This window comes from Haliotis rufescens, unplaced genomic scaffold (genome assembly GCF_023055435.1).
Source record: "Haliotis rufescens isolate VD_foot unplaced genomic scaffold, xgHalRufe1.0.p SCAF_1, whole genome shotgun sequence".
In the NCBI taxonomy this organism is placed as follows: Eukaryota; Metazoa; Mollusca; class Gastropoda; order Lepetellida; family Haliotidae; genus Haliotis; species Haliotis rufescens.
In genome coordinates this window covers 70,501,935-70,525,494 of record NW_025963779.1, presented here as the reverse complement: position 1 = coordinate 70,525,494, position 23,560 = coordinate 70,501,935, and the positions used below count along the sequence as shown (strand labels likewise).

General features: G+C 40.4%; 1 protein-coding gene across 1 annotated transcript; it reads right to left on the bottom strand.

The window, feature by feature from the left end:
• Positions 1-294: 294 nt before the first annotated feature.
• Positions 295-22,105, bottom strand: LOC124119474 (low-density lipoprotein receptor-related protein 2-like). Its single transcript, XM_046481989.2, has 15 exons — positions 21,967-22,105; positions 12,997-13,233; positions 12,288-12,456; positions 12,081-12,208; positions 11,216-11,372; positions 10,323-10,429; positions 8,343-8,477; positions 7,569-7,706; positions 6,066-6,200; positions 5,520-5,654; positions 4,855-4,992; positions 4,137-4,274; positions 3,434-3,481; positions 1,946-2,027; positions 295-1,524 (listed from the first exon to the last, which is right to left on the bottom strand). The coding sequence occupies exons 1-15, from the start codon at positions 22,025-22,027 to the stop codon at positions 1,311-1,313; spliced, it is 2,022 nt and encodes a 673-aa protein (XP_046337945.2). The 5' UTR covers positions 22,028-22,105; the 3' UTR covers positions 295-1,310.
• Positions 22,106-23,560: the final 1,455 nt, after the last annotated feature.

Genomic DNA, 23,560 nt, shown 5'->3' with positions numbered 1-23,560 from the left:
AAAACACAACGCCGAACTTCCCTGATGATACGGATGAAACATGTCGGAGGAAGTCTTCGGCATAGTGTTTTGTTTTAAATTTCAAAATATGTGCACACACACACACACACACACACACACACACACACACACACACACCAGTAGCTTCCTCCATATACATATTTTTGTGTCATGATGTATATGTGTGTCTTTGTGTGTGTGAGTGTGTGCCTTTGTGTGTCTGTGTCTGTGTCTTTGTGTGTGTGTGTGTGTGAGAGAGAGAGAGAGAGAGTGAGAGAGAATGAAACACGAGAGATGGAAAAAGAGATTTATTACACAAATAGACATTTTATGTACATTTAGAGACATATAAGATGACAATATGTGATCATGTATAACTGTTGTAAAAAATGAATCAGTACAATATTTACAATATTCCATTTACGGAATATAACAAATTGATGTTTGACTATTTATCTGTAATATACCCAGATATGTACCCAGAGAGCAACATTAATATTAGTACCATTGTGGTAACGTTTGACATTACGAAAAACACATCGAAATGCACATGATAACAATGAGACAAAGAGCGGACAGAAAACCGTGGTGGCATAGTTTGACACTGACTAGGAAATTGAAATGTACACACAGTAAAAGAGTATAAAAGAATATCCAAGTTCGGCGGTAGTAAAACGTACACGGGAATGCATTCCTAAACATGGATGAGAGTATGTCATCCGGTAACCTTATAAATATAACACCAGAGACGAGCCAGTCTCGATTATACAACGAAACAAATTCCATTTGGCTCCAAAGGGACAATGATTATTTTTTTTATGAATCAATCACTGAAAATCACTGATGACACCGGGGCCCACTTGCACAAAGCGATCTTAGCGCAAAGACTATCGTAAGCCTATGTTAAAGTATTTGAGTAACGATTACCTTAGCGCTAAGATCGCTTTGTGCAAGTGAGCCCAGGTGTTCGCGAAAATGGTAGGCATGTCCTGCCTTACCAGTAGCTGCCGCCACTCACACAAATGGCATAAAAATGTGTATTTGTTGCCGGACACCGCACAGCAGTACACCTGCCATGCGACGGCGGCAGTCCAGACAATCAAGTGACCAGACATCCACACAGTAACGCATTTACTTTAAGTTTAGTTTTAAAAGCGATACGTTAATGTTGAATAAATCACGCCTTCGCGAACAGCTTCACGTTCATAAGTTCTAAAGTTGTCGACCGAGCAGCAAGTGCATCATCCTGTGTGAGAAAATCATGATCCTAAACTCGACTTAAAAGAATGGTGTTTCATACACACAGTCATCTAATTCCTCCCTTGACTGCCTGTGGTGTTAACCATGGGAATGTACATATTTGTTTGGGCAGCATCAGCGTTGGTGTTGGAAGCATGGGTTTGTTTCATAATGCTTATGTAGGCAGGGCATTGGTCTGATAGCACTTGACAGCGATTGGGCCGCCTGGCGATATTGGCTGTGTCGTATTGCTCGAAGGTTCTCCCTCGAAGTCGTCGCTTTCGTCTAAATGAAACAATGATAGTACTCATCTTTAACATTTAACGTGAAGATGACTTCGAATCGATACAAATTTGATCAGAAAACGGGCACATCCTGAAAAAGGTTTGAAATATTAACATATCATTTCAATTACCTGTCCTTAACTAACATTGATATTAATATAAAATATATACATTTAAAGACTCATTGGTTGATCTTTGAATCATTTTGTGGTGCGGTGTGGTAGCCTAGTGGTTAAACCTACATGGATATAATTTGTAAATCTCACTTTAGTATTGCCTGCAGTGTTACGGTTAGAATATTGCTAAAAATGGCTTAAAGTTCATTTTATTACACATGACAACCTTCGAACAACGAAAATTAACTTCCTCGGAATCTCTATGCATGGAATCGAATATTTCATATATTACGACAAGTACATTACCTGGCAAGTACGGCTTTAGCAACAACAATGGCAATGGTGACAAATAGGACAACACCTCCTGCAGATGCACCAACAACTCCAACTGCAATAAATGTACATGACAGGTCCCATAAGTCCACATTGTTTTATTTTAAGAAAATGCTCATTTATCCTGAAATATTTGAAATATTTAAAAGCAAGAGGATCCGTACATGTATTATATAACAATTCCTTCATTCTAATGGGGTGATAGGAGTAGCTTTGAGCCTCAGGCCGTCTATATTGTTTGTGTGTTTCTACCGTCCTAATTTACCGCCGACTAAAAATGGTTTTATATCCGACATTCACTCACCTAAGATTCCGCTAGGGAGCAAATTTCCGAATTAAGAATCCTTGATGTATTTTTTGGGAAGGATTTTCGAAATGAGGAAGTTATTTCTGCGTATAGCCGTTCTCCGTCTTAAGACTCTCAGCTTCTGTTTAGCTTAGTTCTCAACACCGATACAGTCGTTCTACAAACTTAGTACAAGAACGATACCGTGAGTTAATAGTATGCACTTTGAAAAAAATATATAACTCTTGAGATCAAGATTCATATTGTAAACCATTTTACACACGACTGAATATATGATAGACAACTCTTTTTAACTGAATGTGGTTTTTGTTATTTTCATTTTCTTATTCCGTTCGCCCTCTCCGTCTGAAGGTGAGCATGACGACACACTCAATACACGGACACCTGCGGAAACTCCTATTTATCCTCTGTTTGTGGAAATGATGTGTTCATCGGATTTTGAGGACAACTGTCCAGCCTTTAACGTTTTTAAAATTATGTTGGCTTTGTTGGTTTTCAATGCGGTGTGATATATTAAAACTGTATTACTACACGTAATGTGTTAACGCTCAACCCGCAGCAGGCCATGGCCAAGGAGACTATGCTTGTCGTAAGAGGCGACGAACGGGATTGGGCGGTCAGGCTCGCTGACTTGGTTGATGCATGTCATCGTATCCAATTTGCGTAGATCGATGCTCATGATGTCAGCCACTGGATTGTCTGGTCTAGACTCGATTATTTACAGACCGCCGTCATACAGCTGGAATATTGCCGAGTGAGGCGTTAAACAACATACAAACAACAAACACAGCAGGCCATATTACGGCTGATACATTGCCTCAGATAGTAATTTGGAAAATAATTGTTCACTTCACAAGTTTAGTGTCCCCGACACAAAAAGAGAGAAAACATATTCTGTATCCAACAAAATAATAAGCACCAAATGTTAAGTTGAGCTATTTTGTAATGACAACAAACTTATCCACACTTGATCGCGACTTTAAACCCAGTTTCATCCAACCTCACCTCACATTTTCAGGGTAACTCATTCTTGAACACAATCTAACAATCCACCTTGCTTCGATGCGAGCGATGATTACAAGAACTTGAAATTTTGTTGAAGCAAATATTGTAGTTGTAAATAAAAATGTTGATCGTATGCAAAATTGTCTTACTTAGAAGGGACGTATTGCTTGCTTCTTGTTGGGTTTTACCCCGCATGTCTGAAATGTTAAGAACAAAGTGATGGGTTATGTGGCTCTCAGATATTATAACATGAGCATGTGTCCATATATAGAGAATACTACACTCATTCTCGTTAGATACCATAGTATTCAGTAGTTGCGCAATAGTAGTATGATACACGGCTACATGTAATAAGGTGCCAATGAGCTGCATGTAACTGCATTGTGGTAGGGGTTTCATTCGTTTTAAAACATGAAATATGTCCGGTCGTCGTTTTGGGTAGAAGGAAATAGGGCAAGGTCTCTAAGCCGTTTACGTTTGCCACACGACATGGGGCTTCATAATTATATGTGTACTTTGTATGGCTCGGTGTTTTTAAAATTATTGATAATGGATTACAAATCCACAGCGACATCGTGTATGTCCCTCGACTTTAATTTAAAAAGAACGTAACACCGAAACAGCCTGTACTTAGCTGTGACATTGATCCATTTTCAGTATTGTAACTATGTCATTAACAAATTTACTTTTAGTAGAAATAGTTTAAGTACACGCAACCTACTCTGGGGTGGAGGTGTGGCAATACCACTCGTATATCTATCTGACAGAAAATAGTCAATGTTTGTTGAGTGGCTGTTAAGCACACCTTCTCTTTGGTGACTGTAGTTTGATACCCCTCGCAATATGTCATACCTTCATCACAGTTGTCTCCACTCCATCCTGACAGACACCCATCCGGGCACTGACCCGTCACGTGATTACACACGCTTCCCGTCATGCAGTGCGAACAGAATGATGCGCAGTCTTTACCGTGAGTACCCGGATTACACCCTGAAAGAAGAGAAGAACATACAGGAGATGCTATTCACTATACTACTAATTTCGTTGATCTCATCAATTGTTATTCAACCTGAATCTACGATCATACATAGAAATCAGGGTTCGCTGGAGCAATGTATATTAACAGTACTTAGTTCAATAGTTTTAGTGATGACTTCAGTTCAATACGCTATCCTGATTAAACTTATCCAGATAATCTCGACAAAAAAAGCTTTGCATTGCAAGTAAATATTCAGGGGCGTAACAGTTCAAGACTATTCGTCAAATCGTAGAACTAATGCGTTTACTATTCAGATTTATATGTTCGTCTTAATTAAGCAACTAGCTGGGCTGTACACTTCCCCATACTATGAATTAAATTACAGTGTAACCCCAGTGATACCTGACATTATTACCAAGCTTTGAACTTTTTTGTTTGGGTAGGGGATAGTAATGTTTTAAAAGAATATCATTGGCTGCAGAAAAAAGTGGAAATGAACATTTCCGCATGCTGACAGAGGTTTTCCTGATGAAAGCTTATATGCCAAGCTATACCAAAACCCTATACAATATCAACTACTGATGTGCTTACTCTCGTCACATTTAGCGCCTCTCCATCCTTGTTGACATCCAAGCGGACATTGACCAGTCACGTGATGACACACACTTCCTGTTTTGCAGTGGGAGCAGAGTGATAGACACCCCTCACCATGTGTGCCAGGTATACATGCTGAAACGAATCAGTAAACGATTTAATCGGGGATATTTCTACTTGAACATGTAAATACTCGATTCTGGGTCAGGCAAACCAGTAGTTGAGCAATCGACGCCGAATGTTTGGTATAATGACACACAATCAGCCTGGTCATACATAATAATGGCCACAAAAACCCTTTCCATATTCATCAGAAATCTCTGCTAAAAGCTGAATCAATCGTTTGATTCCGACTGTATCCTGGGCTTGTGTCTAAGAATCACTATTAAATAGTGATGATACCAGGTATTCGCGAAAAGGTGAGCAAAAACAAAGTGTAAAGGCCAGAAATAAACAACAATGACATATTATCGTTGGTGACACAAACAACAACTCTGACCACACGACTTCGGCAACTCACATATACGTACAGGTACGTTCAGTATTACTTCTCTGAACTCACAGGTTGATGAGGATTGCACCTGGGTAGATGAGTTAAGATTAGGTTTTGATTTCATTTCAACAAGAAATTACCGTAAGTTTATAATAAATATTTCACTTACGTGTCTTACACAAAGAGCCCAACCAACCATCTTGACATCCATTCACACAAAGTCCAGAGCTCTTGTCACAAGGAACACCGCCAGCACATTGCCCACATGATTCACAGGAAGTTCCATACGTATTTGGGAGACATGCTGAAGCATTAAATATTAACAGACGTGGAGTGCATCACCAGAACCCGATCATAAAATAATTATAGAGGTGAATGCAGATGTCTTTTCTGGTGACACAAACAACACATGGATGACTATTCTGGATGATATGAATTCACTTCATTGTACATGTACATAGAGGATATTATATGAGTGTTGATGTCATACTTTGTTACCGAAGAAGATGTCTACAGACAGAGACGAATTTTAGTGTTGACTTATAATGACAGCACGTCGCAACAGCAGCGGAACCACAATTTGTCGAATGACGTCTTCAGCTATGACCCCGGTCTTTTCAACTGCACTCCTTCGTCGGGCAGTTAATGGAAGACCTCGGGCGTCTGCAAATGATAATGCCCTGAAAAATAGCGTTACCCTTAAAATTATGGTTACCTCGGTCACATCTGTCCCCGGTCCATCCTTGTTGACACCCAGCTGGACAGACTCCCAGGACCTTGTCACAGGGGACCCTTCCTGCACACAATCCACAGGGAGTACACTCGGAGCCGTGGGTGTTGGCGGGACATGCTTGGAACAACGGACATATATGTCAGTTCTGTGAACACATGGATTGGACTCCTGTTCTTTGGGCTGATTCCGTAGTACAATAAGTGACAAATATAAGTTTTGGTCAAAATTGCGGTGAGTGGGTGAGTGAATGTTGCCAAAGCCATTTTCAGTAAATAAAACGGTCTGCAAGTACTTGTTTCAGGTGACTTGTTTTACTGACATTTTAGTGAATATACATATATGTCCTCAGGTAAAGTCCACAACACAAGATTTCACTATAACGCAATTCCTTTTGTGTGATGACATAGTAGATGCCATACAATCAGCCCAGCTATAATCACCTCGTCACCTGTACAGTCTTTAGACACATATATTGTTCCAGGTTTACAGTACCAAACAGATGCTAAAAAGGGGTGCTTCTTGCCCTTGCTTAGATGGTACACCATAGCAATTGATGTTTTAGAAACTCATCACACAATCGGCACTATCCTGGTGCTAGAGTTTCTGGTTTCTAGCTTCTGAATCATAAGTGCATATATAGATGCTTAGTTGGCATACTGTGACAGGTACACATACTTTACAGTCTATATGGTACACGTTTACTGTGGATTTTATTAAATGTGTTTCATTTCAGGGGATTTGGCAGACCTATAATGAGGTGACGAGCAGTTAACTGTTTGCATTGCACACATTCTGGATGGATACCCGTGAAGATCCGGGTCAGAATAGGCCTTCAGCAACCCATGCTTGCCGTAAAGGGCGACTATGCTTGTCGAAAGAGGAGACAAACGGGATCGGTTGGTCAGGCTCGAAGTCTTGGTTGATGCATGGATTGATGGATTGTCCAGATCGATTATTTACAGACCGCCGCCCTTGGTTGGGGACTGCTCAGTGTTCATAAAGTGAGCTATTGTACAGATGACTTTACTGTTCTTGGGGGGGTTCCTTTATTGTACGTCACAACACCCGACTACAGTTAGGACTGGTCACAATAACGACAGTGTATGAGGAAGTGAAACGCAACAGTCAGCAATAATCCAGCTCTATAACGGCGGCCTGTATATATTTGAGTCTTGACCAGAACCTGTGACTGAAAGCATGAGGATCAATCCCCATCAGCTGTGTACGTTGACACCCAGAAAGTCAAGTCAGCGACCCTGGGCATAGTCATGTTTTTCATGTTAGTCGTATCTTACGACCAGTACGGGGTACTGTGGACCCGTTTGACCTAGAGGACCCACATACCGCAGAACGAGAGAAACATGAAATATCAATTTTACAGTGAACACGATTACGTTACTTCTCGGAGTCGGGACAATAGCTAGCTACTCTAGGAATAATAAATATTTCCTGTCGTCTTGTATGATGTATACAGACTAATTCTACCTGTTTGACAAAGGTCCCCACTCCATCCTGCTAGGCACCCGTGTGGGCAGGTACCATTGACTGGGTCACACATTGCTCCAGAAGTGCAATTGCCACACTTCGATGCGCACTTCATCCCGTAGGTACCTGGTGTGCACACTGATGAGAAGGAAGAGATGTTAGACCGGGGCCCTGTTCCACAAGGCGATCTGAGTACTACGTTAATCGTAAGCCTATGAAAAAGTATGGGAGTTACGAACAACTTGGCACAAAGGTCGCTTTGTGGAACAAGTTCCAGGGATTTTAATCTACTACGCATCAATGTATTGGATATAGAGTAACCCTGCATCTGTGAATAATGCCAGGTTACCATTTTATACAAACGTTAAATCACGTTATTGTGGGTATCTCAGGACAACAATGACATTTTCAACCTCTTATCGATCTTGTGCACCATTATACTTCAAAACCGCATCATCGATATTAACCGAATGTTTTCACACTATAACATGTCGCCATCCTCATATTTCTTGAGATATCAATAGGTTTCTTAAAACTTTTCTGACACTCGGCTTATTTCAATCCACCATAAGGCATCTCGGTCCGCATTGGTAGGAATCCATACTAGAACTGGACTCAATAGTTTCACTAGTTCACGTTACTATCACATTACACAACGCAATCTGCTGGCGACGGTGACCCTTATTGACATAACAACTATGAAATATATACATCGCGAACTAATGCCAACCATCTACCTCCTGAATTAACGATTGTGTGTCCTTTTTAATGTACCTTGTCTGCAGTCAATGCCTTTGTAACCAGCGACGCATCCAGCCAAACACTTTCCTGTGGTCTTCTCACAGACTGATCCCTCTTTGCAGTTTCCACATTGCCTACACTCCTCTCCATATTGGCCCGATAGACACTCTATTGACGCAAATTACATGAAAAACAAGAAGATGATATCATCTCTATCCCCCGCCCATTGTCCAACCTTCAAGACAATGATACGTGCAATCAAATGTAACATTATAAATTAACAATTTGTCCCCCTGCTTGCGGAGGGGATTGAATACAAAAGCTACCGTATAACATCTCAATAAAACTTTGTACAAATATCTGCTTTAGTTAGACTGTTATGATAAACCAAGTTTATAATCATCTATCAGTATGCGACGGCTAAGAATATTTTGTATCCTTGAGCGATGCCAAATTCACTCATTTAGATATCATTGAGATTATTTTTTCAACAATTTGTTTTTCATTTTTTCTTCATTAGTATGTTCCAAAGAAAACAGAATGTTTAATTTTGTAAATACCTTTGACCGAGACTGGGCAAAGACCGTAGAGTTTCTGGACTTTTGGGTTTCCAGAATTAAAATGGGACGTGTTAATTGTATTGGAGAGCATTGTTATACAGGCATGTATTGTTGCAGGCCAGCCCTTTGCGGGAAGTTACCAGAGACAGGCAGGCGGTGCAGATACGTTACAACAGTTGTGAGCATGCTGACCCCCAGGTCACCTGGTGAAACACTTCTGATACATCTACTATGAATCCTGTTATGGCTTTCTTTGTCGCAGTGTTTACTGGTGTGCCATTTTATTGAAATAAGAAAATTTTAAAAAATCTTAAAGAACAAAGACTCTATAACAGCCATAGACTTACATTGTACAAGTTTCATTGAAGAGTACATAAAAGCACTGAGGTACAATTGTTAAGATTGCTTCCATTCAATTCAAGTCTAAATTTATAAGATTTATGTCAAAACAATATAATTTGGGGTATCATAAATAGCAAAAGGCACATCTACACTATATGATGAATGTGTGTACCATATTTCATAAAGATATCTCTAATAACTTTCGAGTTCTGCTCTGGAAATGAAACCCACAGCTTCCATTCAAGTTCAGAGACAAAGTCCAAATTTCTACGAATGATATAAATTATATTGAAAATGCAAGGGAAACCTAAATAGCAAAAAGGCACATCTACATCATATGGTGAATGTGTATACCAAGTTTTGTAAAGTTATCGCTGATGGTTTCCGAGTTCTGCTGCGGAAACGAAATGTGGCGGGCGGAGTCCGTTTCTATATCCCTCGCCATCTTTGTTGGGGCGGGGAATAATAACGATAGCCATATGAAGCTAACACTAGCATTTGTAAATGGTAAGAGTCATTTGGTATGTACAGGCTTGCAACAACTCATGTGTCTCAGTTTGTAAAACTGTTTTCTGCGCATCTTGGTCACTCATAACAATAATTTACACAGTTTATGTGGAGTGTTGCTTTCAACAGCTTGAAGATATAACCTACTTCATCGTGTATTTCACTGCGTTTCCACATGGGAATTCCCCGCGAAGAACAAGTTGAGAAAGATTGTACTAAATAAAATAATACCCACAAGGAAGAAGTATATGTACTCAATCGGTATTCAATACATGAAAGCGACAAAACAGTTTCTATAATCAAATGAAATCTTTGCTAAAAGCAGAGTCCATTGTACGATTCCGACAATATCATAAACATGACATTGTGTTTATGAATGCTTATCAAATAGTATTCGAGAAAAGTGACCGCATCCTGTCCCACCGGTGACACTTGTCTCAAACACATGCATAGGCAAATCAATTGTTCACTGGTCTCAAAACTTAGGAATAGAGAATATACAGTTCTATCCATGTTCCAGTTCTATTTAATGCATACTTGAAATTATTTTTAATGCGAAGTTTCCAGGGTACTTGTTCAAATGTAATACAATACACTAAATTACCCGATGGTTTTCTGTTGGAGAACACGTGGATTCCAGCAGGCTGTGTGATCTCCTCGGATGCAATGACGCCTACTGTCCCACCGGTTGAAGGGATGTTGTATACTGCCCTGAAATACGATCAGTGGCTACCACATGCTTGCATTTTGATAAACCGTCATGGAAATTACGGCTTCTGATTGGTTAATATGACTTCTCGAAAGTGCGTTCATGGATCATGTCATTTCATCATTATGACGTCATAATGTGGGGTAATACCGAAGTATGAAGAACGATTTTGATAATTTTACCTCCATGATGTAATGGTTTAGTAACATGGTATAAATTTAAAAGCCCACAGTAAGGCACTCGGTACTCGGAAGTAATTCTCCCTTTGCAAGTAAGCGAGTTATTTCAGTATTTCGGTGATGGCATGACGTGTCATCTTAATGTCGGAGAGCAGCCTAATGTGACGCAGGTAATGCTTAGCACGGTGATGTCACCCATGGGTAGTTGTACGTTGCTGACAGGCCAGGGAAAACCCGAAAATGGAACCCCCGATTACCGGATCCTGGCCACACGTCAGTTGTATCTAACTATATATACAAATAAAGGCGACAACCCCGCTTTCATAACCATACATCTCTGCTTAAAGCAGGGTTCTGTGTGACTCCGACTGTTTTGTGAGCACCGTGAGCGCGTGTTTATGAATAATTATCAGAAAATGATGATACCGGGTAAGGTGAGCATATCATGTCACATCACCCGTCACAAACACATGCAAAGACAGGTCAAGTATTCACAGGACCACAAGTCAATAAGGGACTTGCATCAGACATCATTTTGATAGATGATGTGTCAAATCACCATAAAACATTCTGAAAGCCTTACGGAAAGAAAACGTGTCAGAAAGTCACCTTCTGTTCCTGTCTGTGAAGTAGATGGCGCCATCATGAAAGTAAATATCGAAGTATCGAGCTCCAGGTTCATGCAGCAAAACTGTTCTGTGCGAGCCATCTACCCACACTGATTGTAGTTTGTACGTCAAGGAGTCGCACCAGAAGAGGATTCCATCTGAAATACAGAAAGAACAGTAAACTGATGATGGGTGTCGCTGAATTGTTTAAAGGACTCTGTTGCAAACTGTTGACATTTGAAGAAGCATGAACAATGTATTTTATAAGTGTATTGTCTGTATTCTGTGGGCCGGATTTACAAAATACATTAAGTGTTAGTTAATTGTATTTGAATTGATCTGGGTAACATAATATATTTATGTATACTAAACATAAAAAGTGTGGGATCATGAATATCTTTGCGGATATGTTTATAAAATAATGTGCTCAGTCTTCACTACAAAAATAATTCAGATTTGGAGAAAAGAAAAATATGTCTGTAAAAAAATACCTAATGTTCTAATTCCTAAGTGATAACCCAAACCAAGTGTAGATAATCATGACTGGGTCACATGCTTTCTATTCGTAGACAAATCTTAAAAAGGGTGCAACGTTACGCATAGAGAGTAATTTAGGTTTAAGGACGCTTTGAACAGTATTTCAGTTATATCACAGCGTTAGAGGAAAGCTCGAAGAGGTGCAGGTATGAGACATGTAATACTTTGCTGAAACCCATGAGCACGAGCATCTAGAAACATCGAGCTAGTCGATCTTACCTTTCAGGCACAGTAAATCGCCATAGGCGACTGCCCCTACAACTCACCCCCCACCCACACCACACCCAAATGTACTCATCATTAAAGTAAGATAGGCTATACAGGCTCACTTCTTTTGTCTATTGCCAGCCCGTTCGGCCATCCAAGACCTTTAGTGACGATTTTTCTGATGTTTGTACCGTCATAATCAGCTGATGCTATGTGGGGGGAAACCCCCCAGTCAGTCCAGTACATCTTCCTGAAAAGGGACAAATGTGCAAATTATAATTGATCCTTCGCGGATGTTTCCTACTTTGTCTACAAGTAACATTAACTACCTGTTTTCTTCATGTAGAACAATCCCTCTAGGTTGGTCAAGCCCAGTGTTAATGACGATCTCACTACCGGTTCCATTCATGTTCAGTACAGCAATGACGTCATTTCCGGTGTCTGTGTAAAAAATCTTCCTGGCGACGGAATCAACGGCTATGCCATCTGGCGTGCCACCTGTAAAACAATGAGAAGAACATACATGTATGTAGATCTCGACCATGGCTTTATTCACCTCGATATAAAAAAGGTATATCAAAAGGTGCTCTGATATTAAATCACTTATAAACGTATTTTCATAAAAGAACAATTCATCAGTGATTTGATCTTTAATATATTAAACTTATTATAGAAAGTTTAAACCAGAACTAGTTTCGTCTTGAATGAAGGGTACTCGGATATAAGAGATATTGTACACTAAAAGACCCTCAAAATCGGAATATATACTTCGATTGTCAAACGATGGATAAGATTAATTAACACCAAATGTATTGTGATCACTTCGTTATGGCAAGCTTTTGGTGAACATGATCTTTTGACTTTTACTTGTATCACTTACTCCCCGTGAGATGTTTGGGTTAGAATAGGTCCCCAACATGGACCGTTCTCACGTCAGGAATGTCTGGTCCAGACTCAATTATTTCCAGGTCGCCGTCAAATAGCTGGAATGTGGCCTTTAGCAACTAACAATAATTATTAAGAAACAAATCCACATACTTGAATCCAAGGACAGGATGAGCTCATCGGTGTTCTTGTTCAGATCTCTTGCTTTGATCACCTTCAGAGCAACGTCTGTCCAGTAGACTCTCTGCTCTGTATGGTCGTAATCAATCGCTACCGGGCGCGAACTGGCAACCAGACTTGATATTTTTGCCGCCGATGCGGTAAGAGATAGCTTGAGTAACCTTCCGGGGTTCAAGTTACTGACGAGAATAGTTAGTTCGGGGTCTGCCACTGTAACGAGAGAATTAAATTAAATGCATTATTGAAAGAACTAAGCTACCAAGATAGTGTAAGCTAATAAAAGCGACTCGCCGTTTCCGTAATCATACGATATCTGTGCTAAAAAGTCCATTGTACGATTCCGAATATGGCATCTGCGTGCGTTAATGAATTACTATCATGAGTACTGATACCATGTGATCGTTAAAAGGTGAGCATATTCTGCCCCACCGGTGGCACCCGTCACAAACACATGCATGGGCAAGTCAAATGTTCACCTGAGAAAAAGCACGGGAAAATAGTGAGTGAGTATAGTCTGAAGTCGCTATTAGAAATATTCCAGCAATATCACATGGGCTTAACATATTGATCCTTGTCGGAAATCAAATCCGGGTCTACGGCCAGATGAGCGAACGCTTTACCACAGGGCTATCCCACCGTACGGGGAAATGTGGTATATATGGTATTTCAAAATAGGGAATTTCATCGGACATCATTATGGTGACTGATATGAAAACTTTTGAAAATGTCCTCGGCATGTCGACCATAAAAACTGGGGCCTGAATGCTGTAACCGTGATTTAAACATGGCTTTTTCACTAGGAGATAATCGCCATACATGAAGTGAAAGCTTGTACCAGTCCGGACTGATTTCTTATGCTAGCACATGGAGGTACCTTGCCACAGTTTAACATGAATACCCAATTCAGACACAGTATACTGACCAGTCATTGTTTTAGCCCCTTAATGCCGAGCCGAGCCGTACCATCGTTTAACGTCTTTTGGTATGATGCGGCCGGGGATCGAACCCCGGACCTTCCGCTCTCCAGGCGGACGCTCTACCACTAGACCACAGAGGCGGTCTTGAAATGATTTAAGGTAGATAGATAGTATAACGCTTCTACATCAGGACACAAAGAGCCTGTTAAGGATTGTGTAAATGAATTAAACACATTTGTAAAGTGCATTTGTACAGGATGTAACAAATAGACAGTTACACTTCAAATCAATCCGTTGCTTCCTCTCAGTACATCGCAGTTTGTGCGGCTACTCACTTGACGTTCCCCGAGGACATGATACATTGTCCTACATTCACCACGGTGTATTATCCTAGAATAGTATCTCCCTGCCCGTTATGTTGGCCAGCATGACCCAGCATGGTCATGATGTATGATATTTACAATAGTGTAGTAGGGGCGGTCGGGTAGCCTAGTGGTTAAAGCGTTCGCTCGTCACGCTGAATACCCTGGTTCGATTCCCGACATGGATACAATGTGTAAAGACCATTTCCGATGGCTATGATATTGCTATGATATTGCTAAAAGCGGCGTAAAACCATGCTCAAGCACTACAATAGTGTAGAAATCAATAACACAAGAAGGCATTTTATCGGGTATTTACGCCTCTTTAGTAAAGGACCACTGACCCATATGCCAAATGTTGTATTTTCATAAAAGTAATTACCGTATTCGATGTTATAAGCGCCCAGGTCGCTCTCAAAATTAGAAATAGGGGGCTCTTATAAGAATATTATTTGAGTTGAAAGATCGTAAATTTCGTGGTTTATGCCGACAGCCTGAAATGTTTATATACGACAGATATATTTTTCCAGAATTTAATTGCCCATAATTAAGGGTGCATATAACATACGAGTGCGTATTGTACACAAATAAATAAGTCTTGTGTACATTAATCAATTGGAAGGGGTGCTAATTGAGATTGTTCACAAGCCAATATATTAACAAATATCGCTGTGGGCGCTTATTAGAGCGGGGCGCTTATTACGAAGAATACGGTATTTCATTTTTTCCTTACGGCGCTTAAACATAAAGGACGGAAGGAATTTTTGTGACCAGTCATATACAGGTTTGCACAAGCCCCTTCCCTAGTAACAGGCTTTCGGTAGCTCGCTAAAATTACAGGGGCGTTGTGGGGCCGGATCTTTACCTACACACGTCAGCTTCTAATTAATTATTCCTTCATTTTAGTAAGCAGCCCTTACTGACGTGGTTTTAGTCGTTTTTAGATGCTTATGCTTAATTGACAACAATTTAATCCGATGCAATCCCCTTTTTTGACTATATGTTCCCGTATTTCTTCAGGTGAAATAAATTTCGGGGGATAATCGAGACTGGTTGTTCTCTGGTGATGGCGTAATGAACTTCAATGTCGAAGTCTGACGATATCAGACAATACAAATGCATTGCGGGGTCCTTTGTCAGCTGGGTATGATCTTTGTCCTCCTATTTATGAAATAGCCAGGCTTGCGCGTTCCGTTTCCGGCAGCCGTGGCGGATGGGTATTCGGTAATGGCATGTGTTTTTTCAACTGTATACACATAACATAGCTGTTAGTCTGCCAACAGCATGATATAATGATTCAGAAAGCAAAGGCAACGAGGAGACAATGTTCAAATATGTGCATAAACTGATACGTTTCTCATTTTCAAAAACGGTTTACCCCAAGGCGTGTGTGTAAAGCTGAGTGGGTGGTGAGTGATTACTGAACCAGATGATTCCCTCTTTCTTGTGAATGCTTCCTATACCTTCTAATGACGTCAGCTAGTAATGGTATATTTTACTAGAAAGAACAATCTTACATTTACTATTTTCCAAATTTAAAGCATAATTCCATAACAAAATAGAAAACATATCAACATATTCGTGATTGGACGTATTGTGCTTTTTGCACTTTTTGTAATTAACTCTGAATTATGACCAATCCTCTTCTCAAAACGAAAAAAATCAAATATTTAAAAAAATAACTCCCGAATAACAAAAAAGCAGCAGTTCAGCACTTGCCTGATTGATTGGCATACATTGTTTAACAAAGAACAACTGTACAGGTAATACGTTACGTCCAACCTGTTACCTTGCACGCGCAAACTTAATTTAGACAATTCTGATTAACAAACGCACTAGTTCAGCTACTTATGTGAATAAAACAAATTACAAAGACATGATAAACAGATGATGAGTTATGCTCCCGAGATTATCCCCACCCCTATATCCATATGAAAATAATAACTCCAGAATCTTTTATCCGATACTTCTGTTAGCAGTAAAGAAACCCTTCAAGATTTGAAAACAGCATCCAACCCAAAATGCCTCTCCTGCACCTAAGGTAACAAGGGTTGATAAAACTGTACATATGATATACTGAGTTTTTATAACTGGAATTTGCGGAAACGTAAATTGATTTGGTTGGTTTGTTGTTTAACGCCGCACTCAGCAATATTCCAGCTATATGACGGCGGTCTGTAAATAATCGAGTCTGGACCAGACAATCCAGTGATTAATGTCATGAGCATCGATCCACGCAATTGGGAACGATGACATGCATCAACCAAGTCAACGAGCCTGGTCACCCGATCCCGTAAGTCGCCTTATACGACAAGCATAGTCGCCTTTTACGACAAGCATGGGTTGCTGAAGACCTATTCTAACCCGGAATCTTCACGGGTCTAAAACGTAAATTGAATAATCATTAACTCTAGAATGGGAACTGGGTCGGGTTGGATCGCGAGAATGCGAGATCGCGAGAATGTCCCTTACAGTATTCCATAGCTGAGTGATTCATTCACAATCAGAAATCAGTGGTTATTTCTAATGAAAGTGAAATTCTAAAATTCATACCTTTCAGAGCAGGTATTGTCTAAAATATTAACGTTGATGACAAAGGGTCTGGTATTGACCATCCACTAACTTATGGTTGTTTGTTTTCTTAACTATGTCTGTAATCTGATCATGCATCGTTCTGTACAAAAGTATAAATACAGCATTGGTCTTGCATCAAGCGATAATCGAAGAGCAAGGTACGAATCCTCTACACAAATAAAGACGAACAGGAATTGTGTACATGTTTCTTAATATTTAGGGGCGGTCGGGTAGCCTCGTGGTTAAAGCGTTCGCTCGTCTCGCCGAAGACCCGGGTTCGATTCCCGACATGGATACAATTTGTGAAGCCCATTTCTTGCCCCCGCCGTGATATTGCTGGTAAATTGCTAAAAGCGGCGTAAAACCATACTCACTTACTCACTTAATATTTAACATTAACACCCGAGAAGAATCAGTCTTGACCTTCTGCGGAAACAGATTCTTTTGGGCGTTAAAGGTAAAATAGTGGTGGAAAATATATGTTTGTTTTGTTTTGTTTTGTTTGTTTGTTTGTTGGTTTGTTTGTTGGTTTGTTTAACGCCGCACTCAGCAATATTCCAGCTATATGACGGCGGTCTGTAAATAATCGAGTCTTGACAAGACAATCCTGTGATTAATGTCATGAGCATCGATCCACGCAATTGGGAACGATGACATGCATCAACCAAGTCAACGAGCCTGGTCACCCGATCCCGTAAGTCGCCTTATACGACAAGCATAGTCGCCTTTTACGACAAGCATGGGTTGCTGAAGGCCTATTCTACCCCGGAATCTTCACGGGTCTAAAACGTAAATTGAATAATCATTAACTCTAGAATGGGAACTGGGTCGGGTTGGATCGCGAGAATGCGAGATCGCGAGAATGTCCCTTACAGTATTCCATAGCTGAGTGATTCATTCACAATCAGAAATCAGTGGTTATTTCTAATGAAAGTGAAATTCTAAAATTCATACCTTTCAGAGCAGGTATTGTCTAAAATATTAACGTTGATGACAAAGGGTCTGGTATTGACCATCCACTAACTTATGGTTGTTTGTTTTCTTAACTATGTCTGTAATCTGATCATGCATCGTTCTGTACAAAAGTATAAATACAGCATTGGTCTTGCATCAAGCGATAATCGAAGAGCAAGGTACGAATCCTCTACACAAATAAAGACGAACAGGAATTGTGTACATGTTTCTTAATATTTAGGGGCGGTCGGGTAGCCTCGTGGTTAAAGCGTTCGCTCGTCTCGCCGAAGACCCGGGTTCGATTCCCGACATGGATACAATTTGTGAAGCCCATTTCTTGCCCCCGCCGTGATATTGCTGGTAAATTGCTAAAAGCGGCGTAAAACCATACTCACTTACTCACTTAATATTTAACATTAACACCCGAGAAGAATCAGTCTTGACCTTCTGCGGAAACAGATTCTTTTGGGCGTTAAAGGTAAAATAGTGGTGGAAAATATATGTTTGTTTTGTTTTGTTTTGTTTGTTTGTTTGTTGGTTTGTTTGTTGGTTTGTTTAACGCCGCACTCAGCAATATTCCAGCTATATGACGGCGGTCTGTAAATAATCGAGTCTTGACAAGACAATCCTGTGATTAATGTCATGAGCATCGATCCACGCAATTGGGAACGATGACATGCATCAACCAAGTCAACGAGCCTGGTCACCCGATCCCGTAAGTCGCCTTATACGACAAGCATAGTCGCCTTTTACGACAAGCATGGGTTGCTGAAGGCCTATTCTACCCCGGAATCTTCACGGGTCTAAAACGTAAATTGAATAATCATTAACTCTAGAATGGGAACTGGGTCGGGTTGGATCGCGAGAATGCGAGATCGCGAGAATGTCCCTTACAGTATTCCATAGCTGAGTGATTCATTCACAATCAGAAATCAGTGGTTATTTCTAATGAAAGTGAAATTCTAAAATTCATACCTTTCAGAGCAGGTATTGTCTAAAATATTAACGTTGATGACAAAGGGTCTGGTATTGACCATCCACTAACTTATGGTTGTTTGTTTTCTTAACTATGTCTGATCATGCATCGTTCTGTACAAAAGTATAAATACAGCATTGGTCTTGCATCAAGCGATAATCGAAGAGCAAGGTACGAATCCTCTACACAAATAAAGACGAACAGGAATTGTGTACATGTTTCTTAATATTTAGGGGCGGTCGGGTAGCCTCGTGGTTAAAGCGTTCGCTCGTCTCGCCGAAGACCCGGGTTCGATTCCCGACATGGATACAATTTGTGAAGCCCATTTCTTGCCCCCGCCGTGATATTGCTGGTAAATTGCTAAAAGCGGCGTAAAACCATACTCACTTACTCACTTAATATTTAACATTAACACCCGAGAAGAATCAGTCTTGACCTTCTGCGGAAACAGATTCTTTTGGGCGTTAAAGGTAAAATAGTGGTGGAAAATATATGTTTGTTTTGTTTTTTTGTTTTTTTTGTTGGTTTGTTTGTTGGTTTGTTTAACGCCGCACTCAGCAATATTCCAGCTATATGACGGCGGTCTGTAAATAATCGAGTCTTGACCAGACAATCCAGTGATTAATGTCATGAGCATCGATCCACGCATTTGGGATCGATGACATGCATCAACCACGTAAGCGAGCCTGACCACCCGATCCCGTTAGTCACCTTTTACGGCAAGCATGGGTTGCTGAAGACCTATTCTATCCCGGATCTTCACGGGTCGGAAAATATATGAATGGATCACTGGAAGTCAGTGATGAAACCAGGTGTTTGTGGAAAGGGTAAACATGTCCTGGCCTATAGGGAGCACCCGCCATTCACATTGGCATCAAAGAGTAAGCGTCTGTTGCCTGACGCTGCACGGCAGTACTACTTCTTGTTACAAGCGGGGAAACTAAGCCGAGTTTTGGTAATTTGACCCAACCACTGTGTCAAGTGTATCATGTCATGTCTAATATGTTCATATGTATTGTGCAAGTATTTCCGGGCAAGCCACCACTTCAGCATGACACTTGAGTTTACAATAGAATCTCGTAATATAGGAACCTGAAAACTAAAGATAAATATACAGTAAACTACGGTTATAACGAACACGCTTATAACGAACTGACGGATATAACGAACTTACTTTTTTGGTCCCGACTATTTGCTGCAGTTATGCAGTATATATGCTTATAACGAACTATGGTTATAACGAACTAAAATTAGTAGTCCCTTTGAGTTCGTTATAACCGTACTTTACTGTACACTACATCTTTATATATCATCCCTTGAAAACGGATCATTAGAATCATGTAAGAAGACAACATGTAAGTAGAACATTTCCTTGTTCACCTGATTCAGAAGGTGTTTGATGAGGTGGCTTGATCACGTACATATTGCATTGTACTATTTTACCAAATTGAGAGAACTGAATCGGGTCTGAGTTGTTTACTGTAGCATGATATTTGAAGAAGCTGAATGAGCATGAAGTCTTTGATAGGCATTTGGGAGAGGAGGAAGAATATGAATACATGAAACTGTTTATTGGTAACAACCTAGGCTCATAAACACCGTATTCATCTTCTATTAGACAGACTCACTTTTGAAAAATGTGTCGGTGTTTGGGCAGATAGGCCCATATAAACCTTGTCCATCTTCTATTAGACAGACTCACTTTTGAAAGATGTGTCGGTGTTAAGGCAGCTGGGCCCATATACACCTTGTCCATCTTCTATTAGACAGACTCACTTTTGAAAGATGTGTCGGTGTTTGGGCAGCTGGGCCCATATACACCTTGTCCATCTTCTATTAGACAGACTCACTTTTGAAAGATGTGTCGGTGTTTGGGCAGCTGGGCCCATATACACCTTGTCCATCTTCTATTAGACAGACTCAATTTTGAAAGATGTGTCGGTGTTTGGGCAGCTAGGCCCATATACACCTTGTCCATCTTCTATTAGACAGACTCACTTTTGAAAGATGTGTCGGTGTTTGGGCAGCTGGGCCCATATACACCTTGTCCATCTTCTATTAGACAGACTCACTTTTGAAAGATGTGTCGGTGTTTGGGCAGCTGGGCCCATATACACCTTGTCCATCTTCTATTAGACAGACTCACTTTTGAAAGATGTGTCGGTGTTTGGGCAGCTGGGCCCATATACACCTTGTCCATCTTCTATTAGACAGACTCAATTTTGAAAGATGTGTCGGTGTTTGGGCAGCTAGGCCCATATACACCTTGTCCATCTTCTATTAGACAGACTCACTTTTGAAAGATGTGTCGGTGTTTGGGCAGCTGGGCCCATATACACCTTGTCCATCTTCTATTAGACAGACTCAATTTTGAAAGATGTGTCGGTGTTTGGGCAGCTAGGCCCATATACACCTTGTCCATCTTCTATTAGACAGACTCACTTTTGAAAGATGTGTCGGTGTTTGGGCAGCTGGGCCCATATACACCTTGTCCATCTTCTATTAGACAGACTCACTTTTGAAAGATGTGTCGGTGTTTGGGCAGCTGGGCCCATATACACCTTGTCCATCTTCTATTAGACAGACTCACTTTTGAAAGATGTGTCGGTGTTTGGGCAGCTAGGCCCATATACACCTTGTCCATCTTCTATTAGACAGACTCACTTTTGAAAGATGTGTCGGTGTTTGGGCAGCTAGGCCCATATACACCTTGTCCATCTTCTATTAGACAGACTCACTTTTGAAAGATGTGTCGGTGTTTGGGCAGCTAGGCCCATATACACCTTGTCCATCTTCTATGAGAGCATGCTTTTATACAATTACTACACATCTATTCACTTCCATGATGTGTATTAATGTGATAGATAACCAAAAGAAGGAATATCCTTGTTCGCAAACGGGATAACAAGATACTCTTTAACCAGGACCAGGACTTGCTAATTAAAGAGAGTGTACTGTTAATATCATTAGTAGTATGTAACTTCATAGAAATACATATGTGTTATTATAAAAGGACATGCTTTGAAACAGTATATACTACTCAAAAGAATATAAAGAACACCCGATTCTTTTCCATTACTATCGTTAATATCATAGTAGTATATTGTCGAATGAACATTATTATTGAGTATAGATTATGTAGAAACAATAGAGGGCTTACCATCTCCGTAAACCTGGATAAGACACATACAAGCACACAGAGCATTGTATTTTCCAACCATTTTGCCAGGCAGTTATCGCTAGAGTACAAAGATTGTGTACAGTACTTCCGCGTAACACTACTGCGTATGGGATTTGGTCAGGCTAAGACAAGGAATTTCTGCAGTTTTTCGCAAAACGTATAATGGTAATGAAAGATATAGTGACATCTTTTAATATGTTTACTGAAATCATGAAACTACTTGTTATACAAATATGATTATTTTCAATCTTAAAGGACTAACATCCTAAGAGGCGACTAACGGGATCGGGTGGTCAGGCTGGCTGACTTGGTTGATGCATGTCATCGTATCCCTATAGCGTGGATCGATGCTTGTGATGTCAATCACTGGATTGTCTGGTCAAGACTCGTTTATTTACAGACCGCTGTCATATAGCTGGAATATTGCTGGGTGCGGCGTTAAATAACAAACAAACAAACACAAGGGGCGAAAGTTTCCTTTCTTCAGCCACACTATAAAATGGTAAGTGACGTATTTGTCAAGCCAGCGAGCCTGACCATCCAATCGCCTAGTCGCCTCTTACGACAAGCATGGGTTGCTGAAGACCTATCCTACCCCGGATCTTCACGGATCTGCTTTTATGACGATTGGGCCACCGCAGTTTAGAAACAAATGGGTAATTTTTTTATGTTTGTTTGTTGTTGTTGATTTCAGTGGTATATCTTGATGAATGTAAATAACATAAAAGCAAAATCTATCACAATTCTAGAATGACCGTATTTGCCACAGGAATAAAATAAATAGGCTATCACCAATATATAATAACCAATGGCGACTATGAATAGACAACCTTATACATGCGTTTGTATTGTACAGTATGACCTACCATTAACTGTTGTAAACGAAGTAAGTGTCGGTACTGTAATATACCCCTTTGTGAGTGGGTACAGTTTGGGAATGTACTTTTCGCATCTATTTACACGTATGCCTTCGGAGTTTACTTCTCTCTTCTTGAAAATTAGAACTTGCCTGTGCATGGTAACCAGCTAATGGTCATACCAGTAACGATTAACTGGTTGATGTATTCCTGTTGATCAGCGTTTGTGGGAGCTACGGGTAGTTAAAGCACAGACATAACTTGTGGTTAGAGGAATACATCTATCGGCGTTGTACAAACGGTTTGGTGTAGTATATCCTGATTCACCCGAACTTACTAGCGCATTCTTCATCTGTCACCATTTTGTCACAGAAGTGAAACAGCACATGGAATAGTGAGTGAGTGAGTGAGTGAGTGAGTGAGTGAGTGAGTGAGTGAGTGAGTGAGTGAGTGAGTGAGTGAGTGAGTGAGTATGGATTTATGCCGCCTTTAGCAATATTCCAGCAATATCATGGCGGGGGACACAAGAAATGGGCTTCACACATTGTACCAATGTGACGAGGGAACGCTTTAACCACTAGGCTACCCCACCCCTCATGTAATCATGAAGAATGAAATCTACAACATCAAATATTACAAAACAACTCAACCTGTTTGCATGTTTAATGTACTGATACAGTATTGATCAATATCGTCCCAGAAGAGGGAGCTGATTC